General features: G+C 44.6%; 1 protein-coding gene across 1 annotated transcript; it reads right to left on the bottom strand.

Annotated features, from left to right (window-relative positions):
* Positions 1-3,979: 3,979 nt before the first annotated feature.
* LOC126505877 (cell cycle control protein 50C-like) lies at positions 3,980-21,593 on the bottom strand. The gene is made up of 7 exons (XM_050149103.1): positions 20,087-21,593; positions 17,586-17,696; positions 14,463-14,564; positions 13,492-13,579; positions 12,935-13,075; positions 7,896-8,105; positions 3,980-4,416 (listed from the first exon to the last, which is right to left on the bottom strand). The coding sequence occupies exons 1-7, from the start codon at positions 20,300-20,302 to the stop codon at positions 4,232-4,234; spliced, it is 1,053 nt and encodes a 350-aa protein (XP_050005060.1). The 5' UTR covers positions 20,303-21,593; the 3' UTR covers positions 3,980-4,231.
* Positions 21,594-21,618: the final 25 nt, after the last annotated feature.

Raw genomic sequence — 21,618 nt, 5'->3', positions numbered from 1 at the left:
TTGCACCAATAAAACCAGTACTAAGTGATGCAGCAGATGAAAACGCCAGCCTTCATTAGACGGGTTTCGTTGGGGTGGCTGGGACGCTGACTGGGCAATGATGCTTTGTCAAAGTTGGCGGGTATTCTGGCTTAGGTGTTCTGGGGTTATGTGGAAGGAGTTGGAAGCCTGGTGCTGTTGTGGTGGGACATTTCCTTAATCCATAGCTTAAGGGAAAACCTAGATGAGTCGGGGGGGTCGTGATCAACCATGGTGTTTACATAATATTAATGAGGGATGGAGAAACTCTCACAGGGTCCCACCTCAGATAAAGAACTGCAGGCACCGAATGACTGTGTGGACAGTAAGCTAGCCTCTCCCAGGGATGAGCCCTCCCTAATTGGTTACCCAATCCAAAGTAATCAGCCCTGAAACCATATGCCCACAAACAATTCTGGATACAGCAGGCTGTATTTAAATATTTGTGCATACACGTGTGTGTAATAATAATAAAGAAAAAGATGCTCTCATTTTGAAACTATGGGGGGGACACAGGTGGAGTTGGATGGAAAACAGGTTTATGTAAGATAAGTCCCTTCACAGCGGGGGAGCTGGCTCCCTTTGGTGCACCCAGCATTGTGGGCTTGCCACACATGGTAAAGGTCTAGTAACTAAACTTTGAATAACGGTCAACTCTGCGTCACCACTGCCATCATCAACCACCATGACCGTCATCACAGGCTATCATTTATCCCAGACTGACCTCAAATTCACTGTGCAGCTGATAATAAGCTTGAACTCGGGATTGTCTGCTTTACCTCCTGAGGATTGCAGGCATACATACACCGTTACACATAGGGGTTACGAGGTGCTGGGGAGTGAACTCAAGGCCTGTGCGTGCTGATACAGGATCAATCTGCAGACAATGAAGTTGAGGTATAACCACTGTATTTGTGTCTTTCCTAATCAGCACTGTGATGGAGGGTTGTGGATAAAACGGGGGAATCTGAAGTCGGTGGGCTTCATTTCAGTAGCTCATATCGAATTTCAGTTTCTTATAGCTCTGCCCTGGGCAGGGCCACCTCAGCCTGTAGCCTCTCCAGCAGCCACTCAGCTGTAGCCTCAGCCCAACTTCTACGACGTTATTCACTCGTTATTCACTCGTAACTCTGTCCTAAGTAATTCTGCTCCCAGTGCCTCCACCCCTGCATTTAAAATATGCACCCTAATGGACGTGCCTTAAAGGTCTGGGTTTCCCAACAGTCCCAAGCGCTTCCTCGCAGGCTCTTACATGCTCACACACACCCAGACATGCACGCGGACAAACTGACTTTTCATTTTGCTCTTTTTCTCTTCATCTCGAGCAAACCCTTCCCCCTCTCTCCACATAGTTGTCAGGGTTGGGGCCAGACTAGAGTGACACACTTTCCCCCAGCTTTCACCAAACTCTTCCCAGGAATGTAAGGATAAGTCGGGCACCATGGCATCCACCTGAGCCCAGAACACTCAGAAGGCAGAGGCAGGAGGATCATTTGGGCATAAGACATGCAAGCCCATTCACTGAGATCCTGGCGCACATAGGTGAAGTGTTTAGAAATATGCAGAAAGAAGAGCGTCATACGGTAGGGGTGGGGGCTAGGGACATGGGATGGGAGATAAAGACAATCAGGTCATTCCAGTTTCCCACTATTGGTGGTTGATGGTGAACCAGGAGGACTTCCAGACTCCACCAGGGTGAAAGTCCTGAAGGGGCAAATTGCTTCGTGTGCACTGGCTTTGGATAAGCCAGAAAAGGACACAAATGGCCATTTGTTCTTCTCAAATTAGTTTCTCATGGACACAGCTTGTGTTTCTGTATAGGTTCTCGCCATAAGCCAACTTTGTCTCAGAGTGGAATCAAGGGTGCTTTCTTTGGGAAGGTGCTTAACTACTTGTTGAACATAGGTGTCTTCCTTGGGTCTGTAATGGTTAATTTGATGCCACCTTGACCAAGCCATGGAATTCCAAGATAGATGGTGGATTATTCTGGATGTTTCTGATGAGAATTTCCTCAGTGGACTCCTCATAAAGCAGACTGACTGTCCTACATAGTATGTGGAGCCCTGACTAGAAAAGGCTGGACTTTCGTCAAGAGGGAGCACTCAGCAAACTCAAGAGTCCACCCACGGCCTAACACTTCCTGCCAGAATACGTTTGGACTTCTAATCACAAGTCTTTTCTTGAGCAGGACTCATCTAGTAGAAGGTAGAGTCGCAACACTCACACAAGCCAAATGTAAAAAAGAAATGTTTATCTACCAATCACACAGAGAGAGAGAGAGAGAGAGAGAGAGAGAGAGAGAGAGACAGAGAGAGACAGAGAGACAGAGAGAGATAGAGACAGAGAAAGAGAGAGAGAGAGAGAGAAAGAGAGAGAGACAAACACACACACAGAGACAGACACATAGAGAGATCTTTCTGTCTTACCGATCGATCCCTGACTGATACGGCATCTTTCTACCTTATATCCTTATAAGTTTGAGATACAAGAGTTGCTTTTCTCTCCTGACTAGCACTGTAAAGGAGGGCTGTGGGACTAAGGATCAGAGGTTAGTGGGTGTGACTTCCTTTCGCTCTCCCTGTTCTGGGCAGGTCACCCAAGTACCACAGACAATTGCAGAGAGGACTATAGCACCACTAAACCCTGGTGTATTGATTTCCAACTGCCACTGTTGCAAGCTGTGGCTTACTCTGAGCTTAAAATCACAAATTCTTTTCCATTTATGGATAGAATTCCAGCAGCAAACATCAGTGTTGAGCCTGGCATGATGGTTAATACTGACCTAGAATCATATACGAGACAAGTGTCTGGGAATGCCTGTGAAGGACTGTCGACTTTAAACTGAGGTGCGAGACGCAAAACACACATGGGCAGCACCATCCTACGTGCTGGAGTCCTGGAATACACAGGAGAGGAGGCCAGTTGAGCACCAGCATCCCTCTATCTCTCTGATGTCTGACCCTTGATGCAGTGTGGCCAGCTGCCTCCTGCTCCTACAGCCATACCTTCCCCGACATGACAGACTATATATAGCCTCTGGAACTGAAAACCCACACAAACTCCTCCTCTCTTCAGTTGCTGTTGCTTCTCCATCTTTTTCTTTTTCCTTTCTTTTCTGACCAGGCTGGCTTTGAACTCACAGAGAACCACCTGCCTCTGCTTCCCGAGTGCTGAGACTATAAAGGCTTGCACCATCAGGCCTGGCTTCTATTTTTATTTATTTACTTACTCATTTACTTAGTTTTGGTTTTTCAGGACAGGGATTCTCTGTGTAGCCTGGCTGTCCTAGAACTTGCTCTGTAGACCAGGCTGGCCTTGAACTCACAGAGATCCACCGGACTCTGCCTCCCAACTGCTGGGATTAAATTCACGGACCACCATCAACAGTATCAGGCCCAAATTCGAAATTGCTTCTTGTTAGGTACTTTATCACAGTAAGGTGACAATTAGCGTAAGTAGTTCAGTGGCACATACTTATAATCTTAGCACTAGGGCTACTGAGGCAGGGGGATTATGAGTCAAAGGCCAGCCTGGGCAGACAGTGAGTTCAAGGCCAGTCATTGTTTATATTCTGGATAGTGTCATTTTAATATCAGTACTAGAATGCTTTGTGTCTTAACTTAGTTTAAAGAATCAGTCACTCTTAATGCTTTTATCTTGGGTAGCATTAAAGAAACTTTCCTTTCGGTGTATGTACTTTGGATACCAAGGATGTAGCTAAGCATTGCTCAGTCTTAGCAGGAAAACGTGCTGCTCGACTCAACAACTGGTTGGTCTTTGAAAAATTTATAAATTCATCCGACCAGACGACTGAGTCTATCTGGCTAGCTAGAGGACCCAGTTTCGGCTTGCTTGCTCTGTTTTAATGGTGGGCCCCTAGGGAACTCACCCACTCCCAAGTATAGGAACTTCAAATTCTTAACACTTGGTCTCGAGCTCAAAAATCATTTATTGTTTTCATTCCAAGAACATTTTATGGCACACATTTTTCTTCTTCTTCTTCTCCTCCTCCTCCTTAGTCCTTCTCGTCACCCCACTCTGGGAATCTCTTTGTTTATTCATGTAGTTGAGATGATATTGGAGTCAGTCAATCCAGTAACCCCCTGTTGAGATGACTCCGAAATAGCTCAGGCTTTGCCAGAGGTCTTCACTTCTTTACTTCATTGTCCATTTTGTCTTCTGCTCGTCTTCTTTTCAAAGCTCGACTTCACTCCTACAGGAAATCTTTTTTATTCTTTTTCAGCATCTGGTGAATTGCCAGGATGACAAAAGAGGCCAACAATGTCAATGACCCTGTCACTGTGTACGTAAGCCCCAGGAAAAGGCTACCTCCTCCGATCCACGTCAGGGTGGAAAGAACAACAGATTTTTTTCCTCGGAACACGGTAACTGGAAAATCTAAGAAGATCTGTTAAGGACTCAGTATTTATCTCCCGTCCCATGGCATACACAAATACACTAGATTAGGTTATAGGAAATTGATCTTTTTGGAGACACAAAACGGTTAATTATTCAATTTCACATGTTTCAATGCAGCCAATTAGTACTTTATCTTGCTAGAATAAAACTAGTCAAAGCAAGGTTCCCCTCCACATAGCTAGAGTGAAGACAGGGGAGTATATTGATCTCAATGATTTCTCAGCAGTCAGATAAGGAACAGGTATCTAACTCCCTTTGATGACTCCAAGGCGGCAGAAAGAATAGAGAGTGTTCACAGCAAGCTGAAGGTTCTATTCACCGGAACTCCAGAAGACTCCAGAGAGGCTAAAGCACGAATTCTTTCCACGGATAAAACAACAACAAAGAAACCGCCAGCATGAACAGTGAAGCATTTTTGGTGAGAACTCTAAAGGTGGCAGACTTGTTAGCGTTTTCTGCAAAGGCAGTGTCCCTGCTGCTGGCGAGAAAGTGTTTGAAGTGGGTTTACTATGTAGCATTTTAATGATGTCATCCTCATGATGCATGTGGCCCGAGGGTTTTAAACATCTGGTGCCTTTTGTAAACGAAACTAATAAACAAACAAAGCCTTCTCATAGCAACGCTGAGGACAGAGGCATTTCCCAGCAAAGCTCTTAGAAGGCTTCAATCTCCTGGCAACGTGCTATTTAAAGGCACAAGCCAGCGTGTTAGGGACAAGTCCTCTGTTTCTTTTTTTAATACTGGAATTCCTCATTGTCACCTGGTCCTTGGTGCTACCTTACCTCATCTTCCCACCTGCGTTTCTCCCAGGTCATTTGAAGGGAGAGTCCTGGTCTCAGCGCGGGACCTTCTTTCCCCCTCGGGCAGCAGGCGCTGCCGCAGTCCAGACTTCAGCCAGGCCACACCGGTGGTGAAGAAGAGGGCTCACATTCAGGGTTGAAGTTGTGTCTGGACCATACAAAGATTGTCATTCAGGTGTGGCTGTTAGCTGTCAGTGGGGAGAGCACTTCTGGAGAGGAAAAACAGTATCTCCCTTGGTCTCCTTTCCTCACCCCCAACCTAAATTACAGCAAGGGGCGAAGGTAGCATCTCGATCTTGTGTTTTCTTCTGCAGTTTCTTGTGGAATCAGGAGATTCAACTTGAGAGACACTCAGCAGGCAACATTCAATCTCTGTTTTAAAGCAACCACTCCAAAGGAAAACAGAAGGTGGACAAGGCAGAGATGCCACACGAGCAGGGCTCTCCCAGAGGAACATCGCTACTCTCCCATGGGCGAGTTCCACACGCCTGCCCCAGGAGAAGGAGGAAATCCTGGAGAAGGGCACAGGGCTACAGGTGGATATTTGCACTTCCCACTGTGCCCTGGCTTTTCCATCCCGGGACTAGGCACGTAGCTCGGTGGCGGGGCATTTGCATAGTGTGCCCAAGGTCCTGGGTCTGATCCCTGACCTTGAAAAAGAAAAAAAATTCTCCTTGAACCTCCCTGGGAGTTAGACTGTGGAAGTGGCCAATGCAGTGTGGAGAAGGTCTGGCCTGCAGGGTGACCTCTAGACCAATTCCAGTCAGCAACCCTGGCATGCTGTATGTAAGAGTGTAGATGCCTAACTGGGTGGGTGTTTCAAAGCTGGGTGCATGCCTGACCCCAAGACCACAGTTAGTATAAATTATATGTGATATATAACTATTTAAAAAGATTTGGTTACATTTTACAGCTAAAACTTCATTGTTTTTTAAAAGCAGGTTCACATTTGTATTTTTCAGTTAGGAGGGAAACTTCATAATCCATTATTAGAAAACAAGTCTCCTAACTCTGCCGTCTGCCTGTTACTAAGACATGGGCTCCCACTGGCAGGCTGTGTACCTAAGGCAGGAAGAACACACATCTGCAGTGCGGAGCTCACAGCGTTCCTGGCACGGACTGCATCAAGCTGTCTGCATCCACACAGAGACGTCTTCATTGAGGAAGCCATTGTTTACTGGCTGGTCTTTATCTAGTGCATAGGTAGGCTGGGTCAGGTACAGAGGTCGGGGAGATGCGGGCTCCCTGCTCTAACACACTTTTGTCTAAAAGATCTATGGTCAGTGCCAGTGTCTGTGATTCTACTCTACCTTCCAGATGTACTACTGTGTATCCCCTTAGTTTTTTATTTTTGATTCTCCATCTCATCCCACTCTATGTGGAGCGTTTCCCCTCGCTGGTTTAGATGTCTGCATCTGCCCTTTATCCATCTTTCTTGGGGACAAAAGTACTCTTTGCCTGTCTATCCATACCTGGTATTGCTACTGCCTGTTTGTTGTTCCTTAAAAAGTTGGAGCCCATTCTCTATGTGGGGATGCTATATTCTGGCCCTGGCCCAATTTAATGTTCCAGACTTTGTTGACTCCCCATGGGAGCCCTTAGTTGAGAGGAGTAGATGGGGGAGGTGCGCTGGCAGGGAGGTGAAGGGAATGGAAAGAGGGGTGGAAGGGAGAACTGTGGTTGGAATGTAAAATGAAATAAATAAATGTAAACGAAGACACATAAATACATACTTTAGACAGTTATATGATGATGTTATGATAGTTGAAGAGGCAGAGGACATATCACCCCCAAATTTGCCACTTTGGTGTATTATTTTGGCTTCAGAGACTTGAAAATCAGCAAGCGCAAGAAGGTCATGCTGACCGTCCACTCTCATCTAACAACACAGAGACGGTCATGCTAACTGTCCACTCTCGTCTAACATAGAGAAGGATGAAAAATGCCCACTGACACTAGAACAAATACTTTTAGCTAGGTTTGGGGACAAATGCCTTGAATCTTAGCACTTGGGAGGCTGCAGCAGGAGGATCTCTGTGCATTTGAGATCAACCTGGTTTGCATAGTGAGTTCCAGGACAGCCGGAGCTACTTGGTGAGACCCTATCACAAAAAGAAGAAAAAGGAAGGAAGGAAGGGATGGAGGGAGGGAGGGAGAGAGGGGGGAGGGAGGGAGAGAGGGGAGAGAGAGAGAGGGAGAGGGAGAGGGAGAGAGAGAGAGAGAGAGAGAGAGAGAGAGAGAGAGAGAGAGAGAGAGAGGAATATCTTTACCATCACAAGGCAACCAGTGCAAACAAATTTGGCTAAAGTAACCTTCAGCTGTTCTTCCATAATGGGCACTCCTTTAAAACTAGTATGTCAATACATGCAGCCACTTTTTGGGGTCTCTATTTTTGGGGAGGGTTCTAAACTACAATAATATAAACAAAATGTGCACTTTTTTTTCCTGACACATCAGTCCCGAGATAGAGGACACCCCCCACCACCCCCGGTTGAGGAGCTAGCATCTCCTGTCTCCGTGTGTACCACTGTACAACAGTCGCCTGTTTTTCAGTGGTACACATATCAGGATGGAGGACAGAAGCAGAAAGAAGGAGCTCAACGGTGAGAGGCGAGATTTGCTTTCACTCTGAGAAGAGGACGTGGCACAGAAGGATACTGTAGGATATGTGGAAAGTGTAGTTGCCGGCAGGTAAGCCATCGACAAAGTAGTGCACGCGGCTGAGCCGGCGGTACAGTTTTTTGAACGTGGGAAAGGCGGCGGTCCGCATCCACACAATGAAGTCCTCATTGACGAAGCCATTGTTTCCTGGGTCCTCCGTATCTAGCTCATAGATAGGTCGGGCCCAGTGCGGAGGCTTCGCTCTTCCTGTGGGGTTGGGGACATGAGAAACATGGTAGAGAAAGGTCAGTGCTCTCATTAGCTCTCCTTAGAGAAAGAACTGCATTCACAATGGAAGGGCAATAGAAATTTGGCAGTTTAATAAGCAATCCTTAATTGTACTGTTTTAAACATTCTAAGGAAGAGCGTATAATAATCTTGTAGGGTTAATAATAGATATTATCAGGGTCAGTAGGATGGCTCAGTGAGTGCTTCCAAGACTGAAGACCCAGTTCAATCCCTGGAACCCACACAGTGGGAGATCAGAACCAGCTCTCCAAAGGTGTCTTCTGACTTCCCCACCTGCATCGTAACACACTCATTCCCTGCACCCCCCCCCACGCTCACACTCACCCCATGGGAGCACAGCTACGTGTTTGAACCCCAGGCCAGTGTGGGTTCTGGAGACGCAGGCATTGACTGCCCCAACTCTCAGACTTCCATTTTCTGTTGAGAGCATTGCTATCCCCACTCTACAGAGCATGCTTGAAGACAGAATCACACTCACATGTCCACTAGCATTTATTCCAGAACCTGGAACACGACAGTTATCCACTTATCAGCTAATGTTTGACCCTTTCAATCTGCCAAAAGCTGATAGACTCCACCTTGAATTTCGGATAGCTAATCAAGCACAGTAAACCGTGCAAGGGACATTTACTACTCTAAGACCAGTCCCTCTACCGATAGGAGACTCAATAGGTAAATACAAATCCTCTTGGATAGGTGTGGTGTCACACACCTATAATTCCAGCACTCAGGAGACAGAGGCAGGCAGATCTCTGTGAGTTCGAGGCCAGTTTGGTCTACAGAGCAAGTTCCAGGACAGGCTCCAAAGCTACAGAGAAACCCTGTCTCAAAAACCCAAAACAAAGCAACAACAACAACAAAACCAAAAAATAGAAATGCAGATTTGTTTTCTGTTTATTTTTAAAATTTATCTTATTTTGTGGATCTATTTATTTTTCTCATTTTAATTCTTTTGGATAGGCAAAGAAAAACATAGTAGTAATAAGGCTAAATGGCATGACTAAATTCAATATTAAACTTTCATGTTAAAAAGCAGTTTGCAATTTTATAAAAAAGAAATGCAGGTCTGTCTGTTTTTTAAATCAATTTTTAAAATTTATTTTTATTTTATGCTCACTGATGCATGTGTGCCTGTGTGAGGTGTCAGAAGCCCTGGAAATACAGTTACAGACAGGTGTGAGCTGCCATGTGGGTGCTGGGAACTGAACTTGGGTTCGTAAACACAGAGCCATCTCTCCAGCCGCAGAATGTATGTTTTAAGCCCTCCCTATCACCTTCCAATCCCACCACTTCCCATATATCTGGATGGTGTCAGATGCATGCTTTGGTCTGAGACATTAACTTCCTTCATTTCCAAGTTAACTTGGGTCATTTGTTTCCATCCATCCATCCATCCATCCATCCATCCATCCATCCATCCAATAATAACATTTCTTGATTGTTTCCTTTTGTGTAGCTGTGAAGAGCTAAAAACTGGAAGGCATGTTTAATGTAAAATTAAGTGCATTTTTGTAATGTTGCTGACAATGCCCAGTTTGGTTGACATTATTCCACATGGCAACCACAATGACATTAACAGCCATGTGAAATAGAAATAATGCAAATCAGAAGACCATCTGAACTTATTTCAAGGTTTGTGATTAAAGACTGTGCCCAGACACTGGTTTCATTCCTACAGAAGGTCCATTTCTATGTCTCTCTGGGAGCATGGCTTCATTAAAGTTAAATGGAACTGGGCGTGGTGACACACACCTTTAGTAGTACTCAGCAGGCAGGAGCAGTGACTTTGTGAGTCCAAGGCCAGCCAAAGATAGACTATGAGACCCCGTTTCCCAAAAATAAATGGATTTACTTTTATTTTCATTTTATTGTTCTGGTTGTTTATATAGTTTTTGATACAGTATACCTAGCCTAGTTTCGGGGTGTGTGTGTATGTATGTGTGTGAGTATATGTGCGTGTGTATGAAAGTGTGTACCTGAGCATGAGCATGCATTTGTATATGAGCATGTGTATGCTTATAATAAACGCTGGGTGTCATCCTGAATAGCTTTTTGAGATAGGGTGACTCGGGAGCCTAGAGTACACCAGTGGGCTATACTGGCTGCCTATGGGCTCCAGGGATCGACCTGCTTCCCCCATTCCCTGCCCCAGCATGAGGGTCACAAGCGTGCACGGCCACATCCAGCTTTTTACGTGGGCACCGGGGATCTGAACTCGGGTCCTCATAGCGGCAGCGGGAACTTTACTTACTAAGCTCTCTCTCTAGTCCCTAGGTTTTGACTTAAAAACTTTTCTTCATAGCCAAAGAAAGGTCTTAATGTGTTGACTTCAGCACAGGAGAACTGTGAACAGTTAAATAAAGCTAGTTTTATGAGAATGTCTTCAGACAGGAAAACTCAGGCAATAACAAACCCTTGGGTTTAATTCCTCACGGAATCAAAGCAGTGCTTTTAGAAAGTCAATCACGAAGATAAAAATCTGGCATTTATTAGAGATGTTGCTATAAACTCAGTTGAGAACTCCAATGATCAACTTTAAATTGTTTGCTTTTGTAGTAATAAAAGAAGTGAAAATTTGGTGGAGCAGAACCTCAGAGTGAAACTAATTCTCTGTTAGTAGAGAAAGCAACAGAGAGGAAATGTCCTTAAACTCTACGGTGTAGGCATAAATCACAATAGTGCCCATTAACGATACAGCACATTACTTATAGAGAGTTTCAGCCACATGAACAAGTATTTTTTTCTATACTGGCAAAAAAAAAAAATTTGCAAAATCCTTAGTGACACTCGTGACAGGTAGCTACGTGTTTCAGCACGCATGTCATGAGAGAGAAGCCTGGAGCGCCTGGAGCTTTGAGGGAGGCTGGTGCACACCAACAGCGCATGCTGTGTTTTACAGTGGTCCCCAGCGTTTTCTCCTACGAGCCCTTTAACTTTGGGTACACTTTGTGCAAGATAATTGAATTTTTTTTAAAGTATGCAAACTAGATAACGTCAGGAATGTTAGGTTGGGGTGACTTTGTGAGCAGTACTTCTGGAAAACTACACTTCCAAACAAAGGTGACAGCAGAGGGATGACTGGACAGATTACATCACGGTAGTTCAAAAGAACATTGAATTTTATACTTTATAATTAGGCCTCGGATTATGTTGACTTCCACAAAGACTATTGGTAGCACTGTCACTTTGTGTTAGGATTTTTTTGCGCTAGAATAAAGTGATATTGAGAAAGTCCAGGATTCATACTGATTCATACTGTAGCATCTAGACTTCACGACACATTAAAAAACAATCAAAAATAGAAAAAACTGTGAAGCAAAAAAATTGCCTATGAAAATCCTTGGATTAAAATACTAGCATATTCACTACAATGAAATAAAAATTGCCATTCTCCTCTGTCCCATCTGGTTTTGTGTGTCAATCTGACACAAGCCAGTCATCAGCGAGGAAGGAGCCGCAGCTGAGGAAGTGCTGCCATGAGGTCCAGCTGTAAGGCATTTGCTCTTTTATTCATCAGTGGTGGAGGGCCCCGTCCAAGGTGGGTGCTGCCATCCCTGGGTTGCTAGTCCTGGGTTCTGTACAAAGTGGGCTGAGCAAGCCATGGGAAGCCAGCCAGTAAGCAGCTCCCCTCCAGGCCCTCCACATCAGCTCCTGACTGCAGGATCCTGCCCTGTTCAAGTTCCTGTGCCGCCCTCCCTCAGAGACAAACAGCAGTGCTGGAGGGTAAGCCTAACTAACCCTGTACCCCAGCAACAGAATCTCTCACTAAGACACTACTCCGTTCAACAAAACTGACTACTACTATGGAGATGGTATTTACTCAGACTCTTGAGAATGGGAGAAGACTCATTTAAAGGTGCTGACAAGCTCAAACTGATTAACTACAGATTTCATTTTTTTAAAGTTTCAGACAATGTTTTGAAATAATTAAAATAATGTCCTAACACAGATGGTTAAGAAACCTATTAAGCATGCAAATGGGTATTCAGGAAAATTATTCTATGGTATTCTCTTTTAATGTTTGATAATTACTAAAGCAAATATTTCAAAAGACGTTTCATAAGCATTTATATATTTTAATTTTTGAAAAACTAGCATTGTTGAAAGTAGACTTAAAAAATTTAGAGTAGATTTGAGTAGGTTTGATGGGTCTGTCAATACTATGTCGATTTATTAATTAATACAGAAAAATTAAAATAAGTAGATAGTTACTTTTATTCTCAAAAATGTATCCAGTTGAAGTTGGGCAAGGCAGTTCATGCCTTGAGGCAGGAGACAGATCTCTGAGTTCAAGGCCAGTCTGGTTTTCAGAGCGAGTTCCAGGACGGCCAAGGCTACACAGAGAATCCCTTTCTCACCCCTCCACAGTATGTCTTAATGGTTAATTAGAACAAAACAATTATTTGACAAAATAGAGACCAATTATTTCACAGTTGTAGTAGGTAAACAATGAGGAAATGGGTCCAGGATGGGGAAAGTTAGAGCAACAGGAGTTATAGAAATAATAATAATAATAAAAGATCTCCCTGCATGCACGTGTGTGCGCATGCGAGTGAGCACACACACACACACACACACACACACACACACACACACATGGAACCAGGTATGGCAGCACACGCCTTTAACTTCAGCACTCTGGAGGAGAGGCAGGCAGATCTCTGAGTTCTACAGTAGCCTGGTGTGCACAGTGAGCTGAGAACAGCCAAGGCTAAGGAGGGGGACCCTGTCTCCAAAAATGGGGTGGGGGGCCGAGTAAGGCTATGGAGCATCTGTCTGGATCTTACCTGCAAACGCACTAGCAAGATCACTGGTTCTTGGGTTCTGAAATTTGATATACTTATCTGTCCACCATGCAAGCCCACTCTTTAGCATCGGGACTTCTATATGTATAGACGAATTAAGGTGATACGAAAGAGTTATGGTATCTGAAAGTAAATTTAAAATTACGGTAAAGATGTTAGGTAGCCATTTTGCCACCTTTTAAAATGCAGACCCAGACACAGATGAAAAACAAATTAGGTTTTGTTGCAGACACTCAACACGCCTACATGCCATGGATGCTGAATCATGAGATCAGTGTTTCCTTTACCAACACTGAGCCAATTATTGAAAAATATTCTTTGGCCCCGTCTAATTTGTGTTCCTCTGACTGTTCCTTCAGATTGCTGGCGAGGGAGAAGTTATTTACAAACGAAACTCCAGAATCAGTGTTCTGGCTTATCCTGGATAAATACTTGGCATTGAGCAAGCAAATAAAACGAGCCACTCAGCTGCCCGGGTAACATCCTGAGTGTGGAGGTGGCTACACCCTTATGAAAGAGGCAGAAAACAAGTCACCTACCATTGAATATGCTGTTGGCAACTGCACCGCAGGGAATGATGGGAGTGCTGTTGTGGGACACCTGGAACGGGGCGCAGTTCCTAACATCCTGTGTGTGAGATGATGTATCAGTGAGAAGTGCTCTTGGCAAACTCTCAGACCATTGCAGGAGAGAACTCTGGCAATGAGCACCAACTCTCATTAGTGCGTTGGCATGGGTAAAGATTATGGACGGCTGCTACCTGTTTTCCCCAGGGTTTCTGGCTCACTTAGACTAGAAAACGTTCAGCCTTTGGAGACATACGTGCATATGGATGTCTAGGTGTTTTATATCCTTTTTAGCAATACAGAGCACGCCAAAAACTATTTGCGGGAAGGATTTTTACCTTCCTATGCTGAGTATCACATTCAGTCTACATGGGACCACTTTTAAAAATCCTTTTGGTAAAGTTACCATATTCAGAGGAGTATTCAGGTCAGATTCCATAGCTAGATGACCTCACAGGGAACTGCTAGGTTATCACTTCATGGACTGTCAGATTGGGAAACAATCCACCTAGCTTCTCTCACTAACATAGGACTACTGAGAATAAAAACTTGGAAGCCTAGGTTAGACTCAGGCTTTTGTACTTAGTTGAACCAAAGGCTTTTATTCAAGCAAGTTTCCTTTAAGTAGGCTAGATCAAGGACCTTGGTTATAGAAAGGCAGACAAACTTGGTTAACAAGTGAACCAAACAGAGATCACGGTCTTCGCAAATGCGCAAAGAATAGTTAGTTGGCTAGCACTCACACTAACTGCTTTAAAGGGGCCCAGTGCCCTATCCCAAAAGTATTTACCTAATATGCTCAGCCACTTCACTTTAAGAATGAAGCAAACATTTCTATCTTCAAAAATCTAGATGCTGAGCCCTGCCCCACTCCTGTCTCTTAGACTGAAATAACCCCTTGTTAAAAAGAAGAGAGTATTATACCAAATGGGACTGAGCCTTACCCAAATATCCTTGCCCACCAGTTGACTATTGCTTCTTGATAGAATATATCGATAGAGGTTTTGATAGAAACCATACAATTTGTAGTACATATAAACATTACCCTGCATGGAGAGAAATAAGAAGCAAATAAGGTACCTCTGGAGTCCTGGGATTAAAGGCGTGTACCACCATGCCCAGCCCTAGGCTGTGTATTTTCAAGGCAAAATGCAGACTTATGAAATTTGTCTCTTTGTGGCAATACTAGGAAAAATGCTTGGCATATCATGCTCTAAAATTTTAAAATACTATTTACAAGATTTCAATATCTAGATATTTTTCTTTGATGAAACACAAGTTTCTTTTTGGGGGTCCCCAATCAATCTGAAACAGCTGGAACATCAGCCAGTCTGATGTAAGCTTTCCCGAGCAGCTGAAGTGGTTTGAGTAATTAATATTCAACAACATTCCAGCGATTTCCCCAGGAAGAGTGAAGGTGTGGTCGGGTTAAGAGGAAGCTGCTGCTCACCCAGGATTTGCTGGTGCTTTGGAGTGGGACAGCAGTCAACAGTTAAGGGCCTTGTGCAGGAAGAACAGGCTATGTGTTAAGATGTTGCTGGAGATGCGCTCCTGCAGTGTATTTATATTATGGCATCGTGGACAGCAGGAGTAGCCCCAGCAGCCGCTGCTTAGGTTAGGGACCTCCGTGGTGCTGTCTCATTGTCCTAAATGGCAGTCTAGGAGCAGCTGGGTGGACAAGAGGGGGTAGTGAGCATATTTTGGGAGGAATGAGGGCCGGCACACTGAGCATTTCAGTGGGGACTTGGCTTTAGATGAACAACCTTGTATGAACCTCCTTGTATGGAACATGGTTCTGAGTTTGTGGGATAGTTGCCAGAGAGTGACTTGAAGGAGGTGCTGACTGGCGGGGTGGACTGTGGGTTTGCGTGTATTGCTCAGTGAGATGGCCCCAGGACTTGTCTTTGCCCCAAGCTGAAGCTGCACACAGCCATTTGGTGGTCACCATTCTATCTTCCATTTCAGAAGCTGTCTCAATGCTTCTTTAGGGGAGGACAAACATACACCGAACCTTTTGAGTGTTGCATTGATACAAGCACCCAAAGCTACGGATACAGTTTCAAAGTAAATTCAGGTGATGTAACTTAGAACTGGAGTCACTGAGCATACACAAGGCAGGTGAACTGAGCATACACGGGGCAGGTGAAGGCACATGCTGGGCACGTGGGAGCCAGGGGACTAGAAGTTCCTTGTGAATGTCATTAACTTAGCAGCAAGGTCGGTGCTTTCCCCCACGGTCACGCAGAGAGGTGAGAATTGATACTAGGTTTTCTCTTTGGGATTTTTTCTTCCTTCAAAATTTAAAAATTCTGAGCCTTCAAGAAGGAAAGAAAGAGAAGAGGATTCAGGAGAGGTATGGACCAACTTGGGAGCTAGGAGAAGGCAAGGACTAGAACAAGGAAGGCCGCAGGCCACAGTGTTTCTTAAGACTTCAGGAAGCTGACATGCCTGGAGGCTTCTCTTCTGGGGAGAGCCTACTTTAGTAACTGGCTCATAAGATCCCCTGGAAGTCACCACTCAGCTGCCCACTTGGCAGGGAGAGCGGAAGAGAGATTTTTTAGGCCTCTGTGGTTTTGCCTAACAGGCATGACTTAAATGAAAAATGTATTTTATTTTACTTTACAAAGATATTTCAAATGTCTATTCTGTACCCTAGATTCAGCACCCCTTCCTCTCAGTGCCCACCCCCAGGCCTGGTCCCTCTTGTCCTTCAGAATGCCACTACACATAGAAATTCAGGTACAGTCTTGTTTTCTCTCATTCTCCTCACCGAGCACCCCACCTTCGGGCTTACAGCTCATTCAGCTGGTCCCAAACCTAAGTCCTTATCATCTCTTGAAACTCCATGCACTGTCCTCTCCCCTCCCCTTTCCCTTCCCTCCCTTTCCTAAAGGTCAGAGTGGACAGCTCTCCTTGCTGCCTTCTGCTCTGGGAAGTTTCGTCACCAAATCTCCCCAGGACCTGTATGAACATGAGAGCTGAATCCGGCAACAGCAGGGGTTCATCTTTGTATGTCTTGGCATTCTTCACACTGCCAGTGAGCCAGACTGAAAGCCTCTTTTGGGATCGAGTAACTGCCCTTATAAGATGACTTGGGGAAGGAGAATCCAAGGAGAAGTCTGCCAGGTAAAACTCTTGACACTAGTTTAATGTGTGACCTCGGCCAAGTCACGTAACTTCTCGGTCCATTAACAATTTCACGTAGCATGAGGTGTTAAATGTAATACATTCTATAGCCCTGTCCACACAGATATTTATAATAGAACCCATGTGACTGGTCATACAAGCCATGTTGGAAAGTTTAGAATCTTGAGGTTGAGGGCAGGCTTTTTGGGTACAGGTAGAGCCCGATGCAAGGGAAACTCCCACAAACCTCCAAGTGTGACCCCAGCTAAGACTCCTAGCAATAGTGGACACACAGCTTGAACTGGCCAAGGATATCATAAGAAAACCCACAGAATCAACTAACTTGGGCTCATAGGAACTCACTGAACCAGCAATCAGGGAGCGTGCATGGGACCAACTTAGGTCCTCTCTATATATGTGACAGTTGTGTAGCTTGGTCTATTTGTGTGATTCCTAACAATGGGAGCAAGGGCTGTCCCTTTGGCTGCTCTTGGGAACCCATTCCTCATACTGGATTGCCTTGCCCAGCCTAAATAAAAGGAGAAGTGTTTAACCTTATAACAGCTTGATATGCCATGCTTTGTTGATACCTATGGGAGGCCTGCCTCTTTCTGAACAGAAACAGAGGAGTGGATGGGGGTGGGCAGGTGGGGGAGAGGTGGGGGGAGGAATGGGAGGAGAGGAGGGAGGAAAAACTGCGGTAGGGTTGTAAAATAAATAAATTAAATCTTAATAAAGAATCTCAAGGTTTACAAACAGGAAACAATAATAACGACACAAAAGGGCATTCTGGGGTTGCAGGGTCAGTGACTCAAGATTCACCATTTCTACTGTGCTCCCTTTCCATAGTTTTCAGGTTTTGGAAAACATCTGCTGGAGAGTGCAAGACCATCAGGCAGGAATAACTGAAGGGGCACCAGCACGCGGTGCACTGAACTCACCTCCATTTTCTCCTTCAGGTAGAAGGGGACAGAGCAGGTGCACTCTTTGTCAAAGTTAGAGCTGTTTTCCCGTAGCTGAGCACAATGTGCACATGTGTTTGTGTAATTAATCTGGCAGGCAGGAAAACACAACAGTTCATGTAAAGGTCATATGAATCCACATCTTAAAATTCAATGCCCACGCCTTATCTGGAGTCTTCAGTTCTTATGGCTGGAGGACAGCCTGCTGTGTGGGTGTTCTTTTCTGGGGTGCTTGGGAGGAGGCCTTCTTACAGTCTTCCCTTTGGTCACCAGGAGTCATTTTGCCACTGGCTCGGACTCCACGTTTCTGTTGCATACTTATTTGATCAGTGGGGATGAGGCAGCTTCCTTCTCAGTCACGGGGTGGGGGGATGTGTTGCTGGGAAAGGCTCAGTCAGTGACTCGTGAAACTGTGCTTACAGCCCAAGTCTAATCACCTTTACAGGGAACTCACTATTTTCCATTTTATTGTATGGAAAATATCCATATTAATTATTCCTCATGACACCCTGAGGAAGTTACTAAAAGTGACCAAGCAGGAAGACATTATTTCCCAATAAGATTATTAATGTATGTGGAATCATTCTCAGCCTGAGAAGGTGTGTTCTGCTTTTTGAATGTTAAATTCTGTGGAAAAATTATATAATGAATTATCCTTTAAAAAAGAGTCAAGTGTCCCTAGTGAGTGACTGCTGTGTGCTTTGGCAAGGCACTCAGCCTCAGTTCTGGGAGGATGGAGCTGGGAGAGATTGCGAGGGGAGGCTCAGAGATGGGGCCCAGGGGCTGCGTGTTCCCAAATCCCGTGGGCAGCTTCTGCTTCCCTGGCTATGATGAAGAGGATTCTGGGAGAGTAGAAGCTCAGAGAAGCAAGAAGAGTGCCTTTCCCTTTGCTAAGGTGCCAGTAGGATGCAGGCTTCTTTTGGAGAGAGAACTAACAGGAAAGAAGAAATATAGGCTCTTTGTGAAAGAGAAGTGAAGTGTGAATATCTAAACGCCACCAATGCTCTAAGTCACCATTTTCTGCACACGTGGCATGGCTCGGATGGCTACTTTTCTGGTCGTGGGACTGTGCTTCACTTCCTAAAGAACAGGACGGTATGCCAGGCAAGAGCAAGCACAGACAGCACACGGAACCACACCAAGGGGCCTGGGGCTCCAGTGTGGTCAACTCTTCTTTTGACACGGGGATTATAATATTTGATCTCTAGGACCCTAAGTTTTGATCATCAAAAACGTTCTGTAACAGTCTATCTATCAGTGATGTCACACTAGAATGCACTTTATTTCACAGATTCCACTCCGAGTTACGGAAACATAGGGTCAGAAGAAGTGTTTCATGACCATACAGGCATCTCTGATGTTTTCTACCGCTAAGAATTTTAGTGAGAAATACGTATCCCACTATCTGCTGATAATGACGGTATCTTGAAATTCAGTGTCCAGTGAGCTTGTAAGCCTATAAATAAAAATGGAGCAAAGACTGTAGTCTGCTATTTACAGAATCTGAGAGGAGTGACCTGTCAAAAGAGTGATTATTCCTCTCATTGAGGATATAGTTAAAGACCATGAAATTAGCACGTTAAAAAGATACCCACATTCCCGCATTTTTTGGAGTCCTCTTCAAAGTATTATGGAATTGATCTCATTGTCCAGTGATGGATGAATAAAGAAGATGGAGTATATCACAATGGAATATTGTTTGATCACAAAGTCAAAATCTTATCATGTGTAGCAAAATGAATGGATATGAAGGACATCAGAACAACTGTTGCCTGCTCTCACGGGTGGACGGAAGCTTCGACAGTTCACGTTCAGAGAGAAGAGCTACTTAGTCAGAGACCAGGAAGGGCAGTGGGAGGGGGACAGAGCAGAATGGGGTGAACCAACACAGAAAGAGGGATCCTATGCTCCACAGTACAGCAGTATGTCTACGGGTCAGCTTTCTAGAGATTTCATGGAGATGTAGAAGAAAGTAGCTAGAAGAAAGGAGAGGAAATCGCGATTCCCTTGATTTGCTCAGTAAACGTATACTAAAATAACTCACTGTGCACCGTAAACTGTTGCAACCATGGCATATTAATTATACAAGAATAACATTTAAAAGCTCACATGCTTTTTAAAAAACCCAACATCTCTATTTTTGGTTCTGGGCTCATTAACATATGGACTATTGGGGTCTGGCAGGCTTTTGAGCTCGCCGCTCTCCTTCTACCTGTTTCTTGCTTGCTCACTTCTCTAAGATCAGCTGACTTGGGCGGGATCTTGTACAGACGTGTGGCTGGAGGTGACCAGTGTGACAGCGAGAATGAATGAAGTCAACGCTAAGGGCTCTTTCCCCATCTGGCTCCTCCCAGCACAAAGTTGGGTGGGTCTGGTCACATCCAGCTTCCAATTAGGGGCTGTGTTCTCAACGTGACTGCTCCCATCTATAATCCCAAACCGAACAGCTTTGGAAATTAAACATGTGAGACATGACAAACCTCAATTTCCCTGGTGCTCTTTGCAGACAGTAGAAGGATGATGCCCATACAGAGGCAGAACCCTCCTGTGGCAAAAAAGATAGAGAGGACCACCGAGGCAGATAATTCCAGCTGGTGGGCAGGCAGCGTCTGCTGCTTCAGGGCTGTGTTTTCCGGCAGTCTGGACAGGTCATACTGGGGCATCGGCTCCATTTTGGTCCTGTAGGTGACTGACATACTTTTGTGACATTAAGAACAGTCATGCTTGTAGTAATATCACATAATGCTAATGCTATATAAAGAATGACATGAAGTTGTGACGTCATGTTTGCTTCCTGTCTTGTTCTCTCAGCAGACCCGCTACCTGCAGTGCACAGCTCTCGCCAGTCCCTGGGTGCTGGGTGCACTTTATTTCAAATCAGAAAGCCTCTTGTGTTAAATGCTATGCCCAAGAGAGCTCTTCCTCAACGTCTGTAAAAACCAACTGCTCATGCTCAGAAGCAGTTGTTGTGGGCTGTTTCTGAGGTCTGTTGTGTAAATCTTTGGTGATTAATCCCAACTGAAGCCAGGCCTATCGGCTTTCCCCCAAATACGGCTAATGCGAATAAGAACTAAGTTGGAAAAATAGTCTGAGATCACAGCAGTTTTGCTGTGCTGTGACGATACAGAAAGGAGAAGCAGACAGGAATCTGCAGGATATATGTGCTTGTATTTAACTTCAGTCGCTTTCTTTCTACATTTTATAAATAAGAAAGGCCCAGGCAGAAAATGTAGATTGCATTTCCTTCTTGGGCTGGAGCGATGGCTCAGTGGCTAACCTGGTTGCTCTTCTGATGACCCAGGCTTGATTCCAAGCACCCATGTGGTAGTTCTCAAGTGTCTTTAAGTCCAGGTACTGCATGCTCATGGCACACAGACAAAATACTTGTGCACATGATTCAGGCAAAATATTCATACATATAAAATAAAAATCTTGAAAGAAAAAGTCTCCCTTTAGCCTCTCTCAAATCTACTCATTAGAGGTTAGTGAAACATTATCAAATATTCAGCCTTGCAATACAGTATTAGCTCTGGTTTGAGGGTTTTCTACTTTGGTCATTAACAATTTATAATCATTCCTTTAACAAACTGCTAGAGAAGACAAAGACTTGGAATTTTCTAAAGTAGACAGAGAAGCCATGATGTGTCAATGAACGCAATGACAAATGGACCTGATTTAAAATATCAAGGAAATGCAAATATATACAGTAGGTTTCCAGTTCAGAATCAATCTTTATACTTGCAAATCAAACAAACAAACAAACAGCAAATTATGCACAGGAAGTTTTCAGCATGCCACTTGACTCTGCCCTGCAAGTGGCAGCTAGACGGATGGCTGCTGTCACCCTCCAGTGTGTGTGAGATGTCAGAGGACACAAGTAGTATTGCTAAGTGAACATGGCTAAGAGTATGGGTTTAAAGAACAGCCACAGAGTACAGGTTAGATTTGTATGTATAAAACTGTCCCACAAGACATCAGGCACGTTTGTGACTTAAGGTCCTACTCCAATTTT

This window comes from Alexandromys fortis, unplaced genomic scaffold (assembly GCF_014885135.2).
Source record: "Alexandromys fortis isolate MF-2015 unplaced genomic scaffold, M_Fortis_MF-2015_v1.1 scaffold_4, whole genome shotgun sequence".
NCBI classification, from domain to species: Eukaryota; Metazoa; Chordata; class Mammalia; order Rodentia; family Cricetidae; genus Alexandromys; species Alexandromys fortis.
Note: the sequence above shows the minus strand (reverse complement) of the source record. Positions and strands in the feature narration are given on the sequence as shown.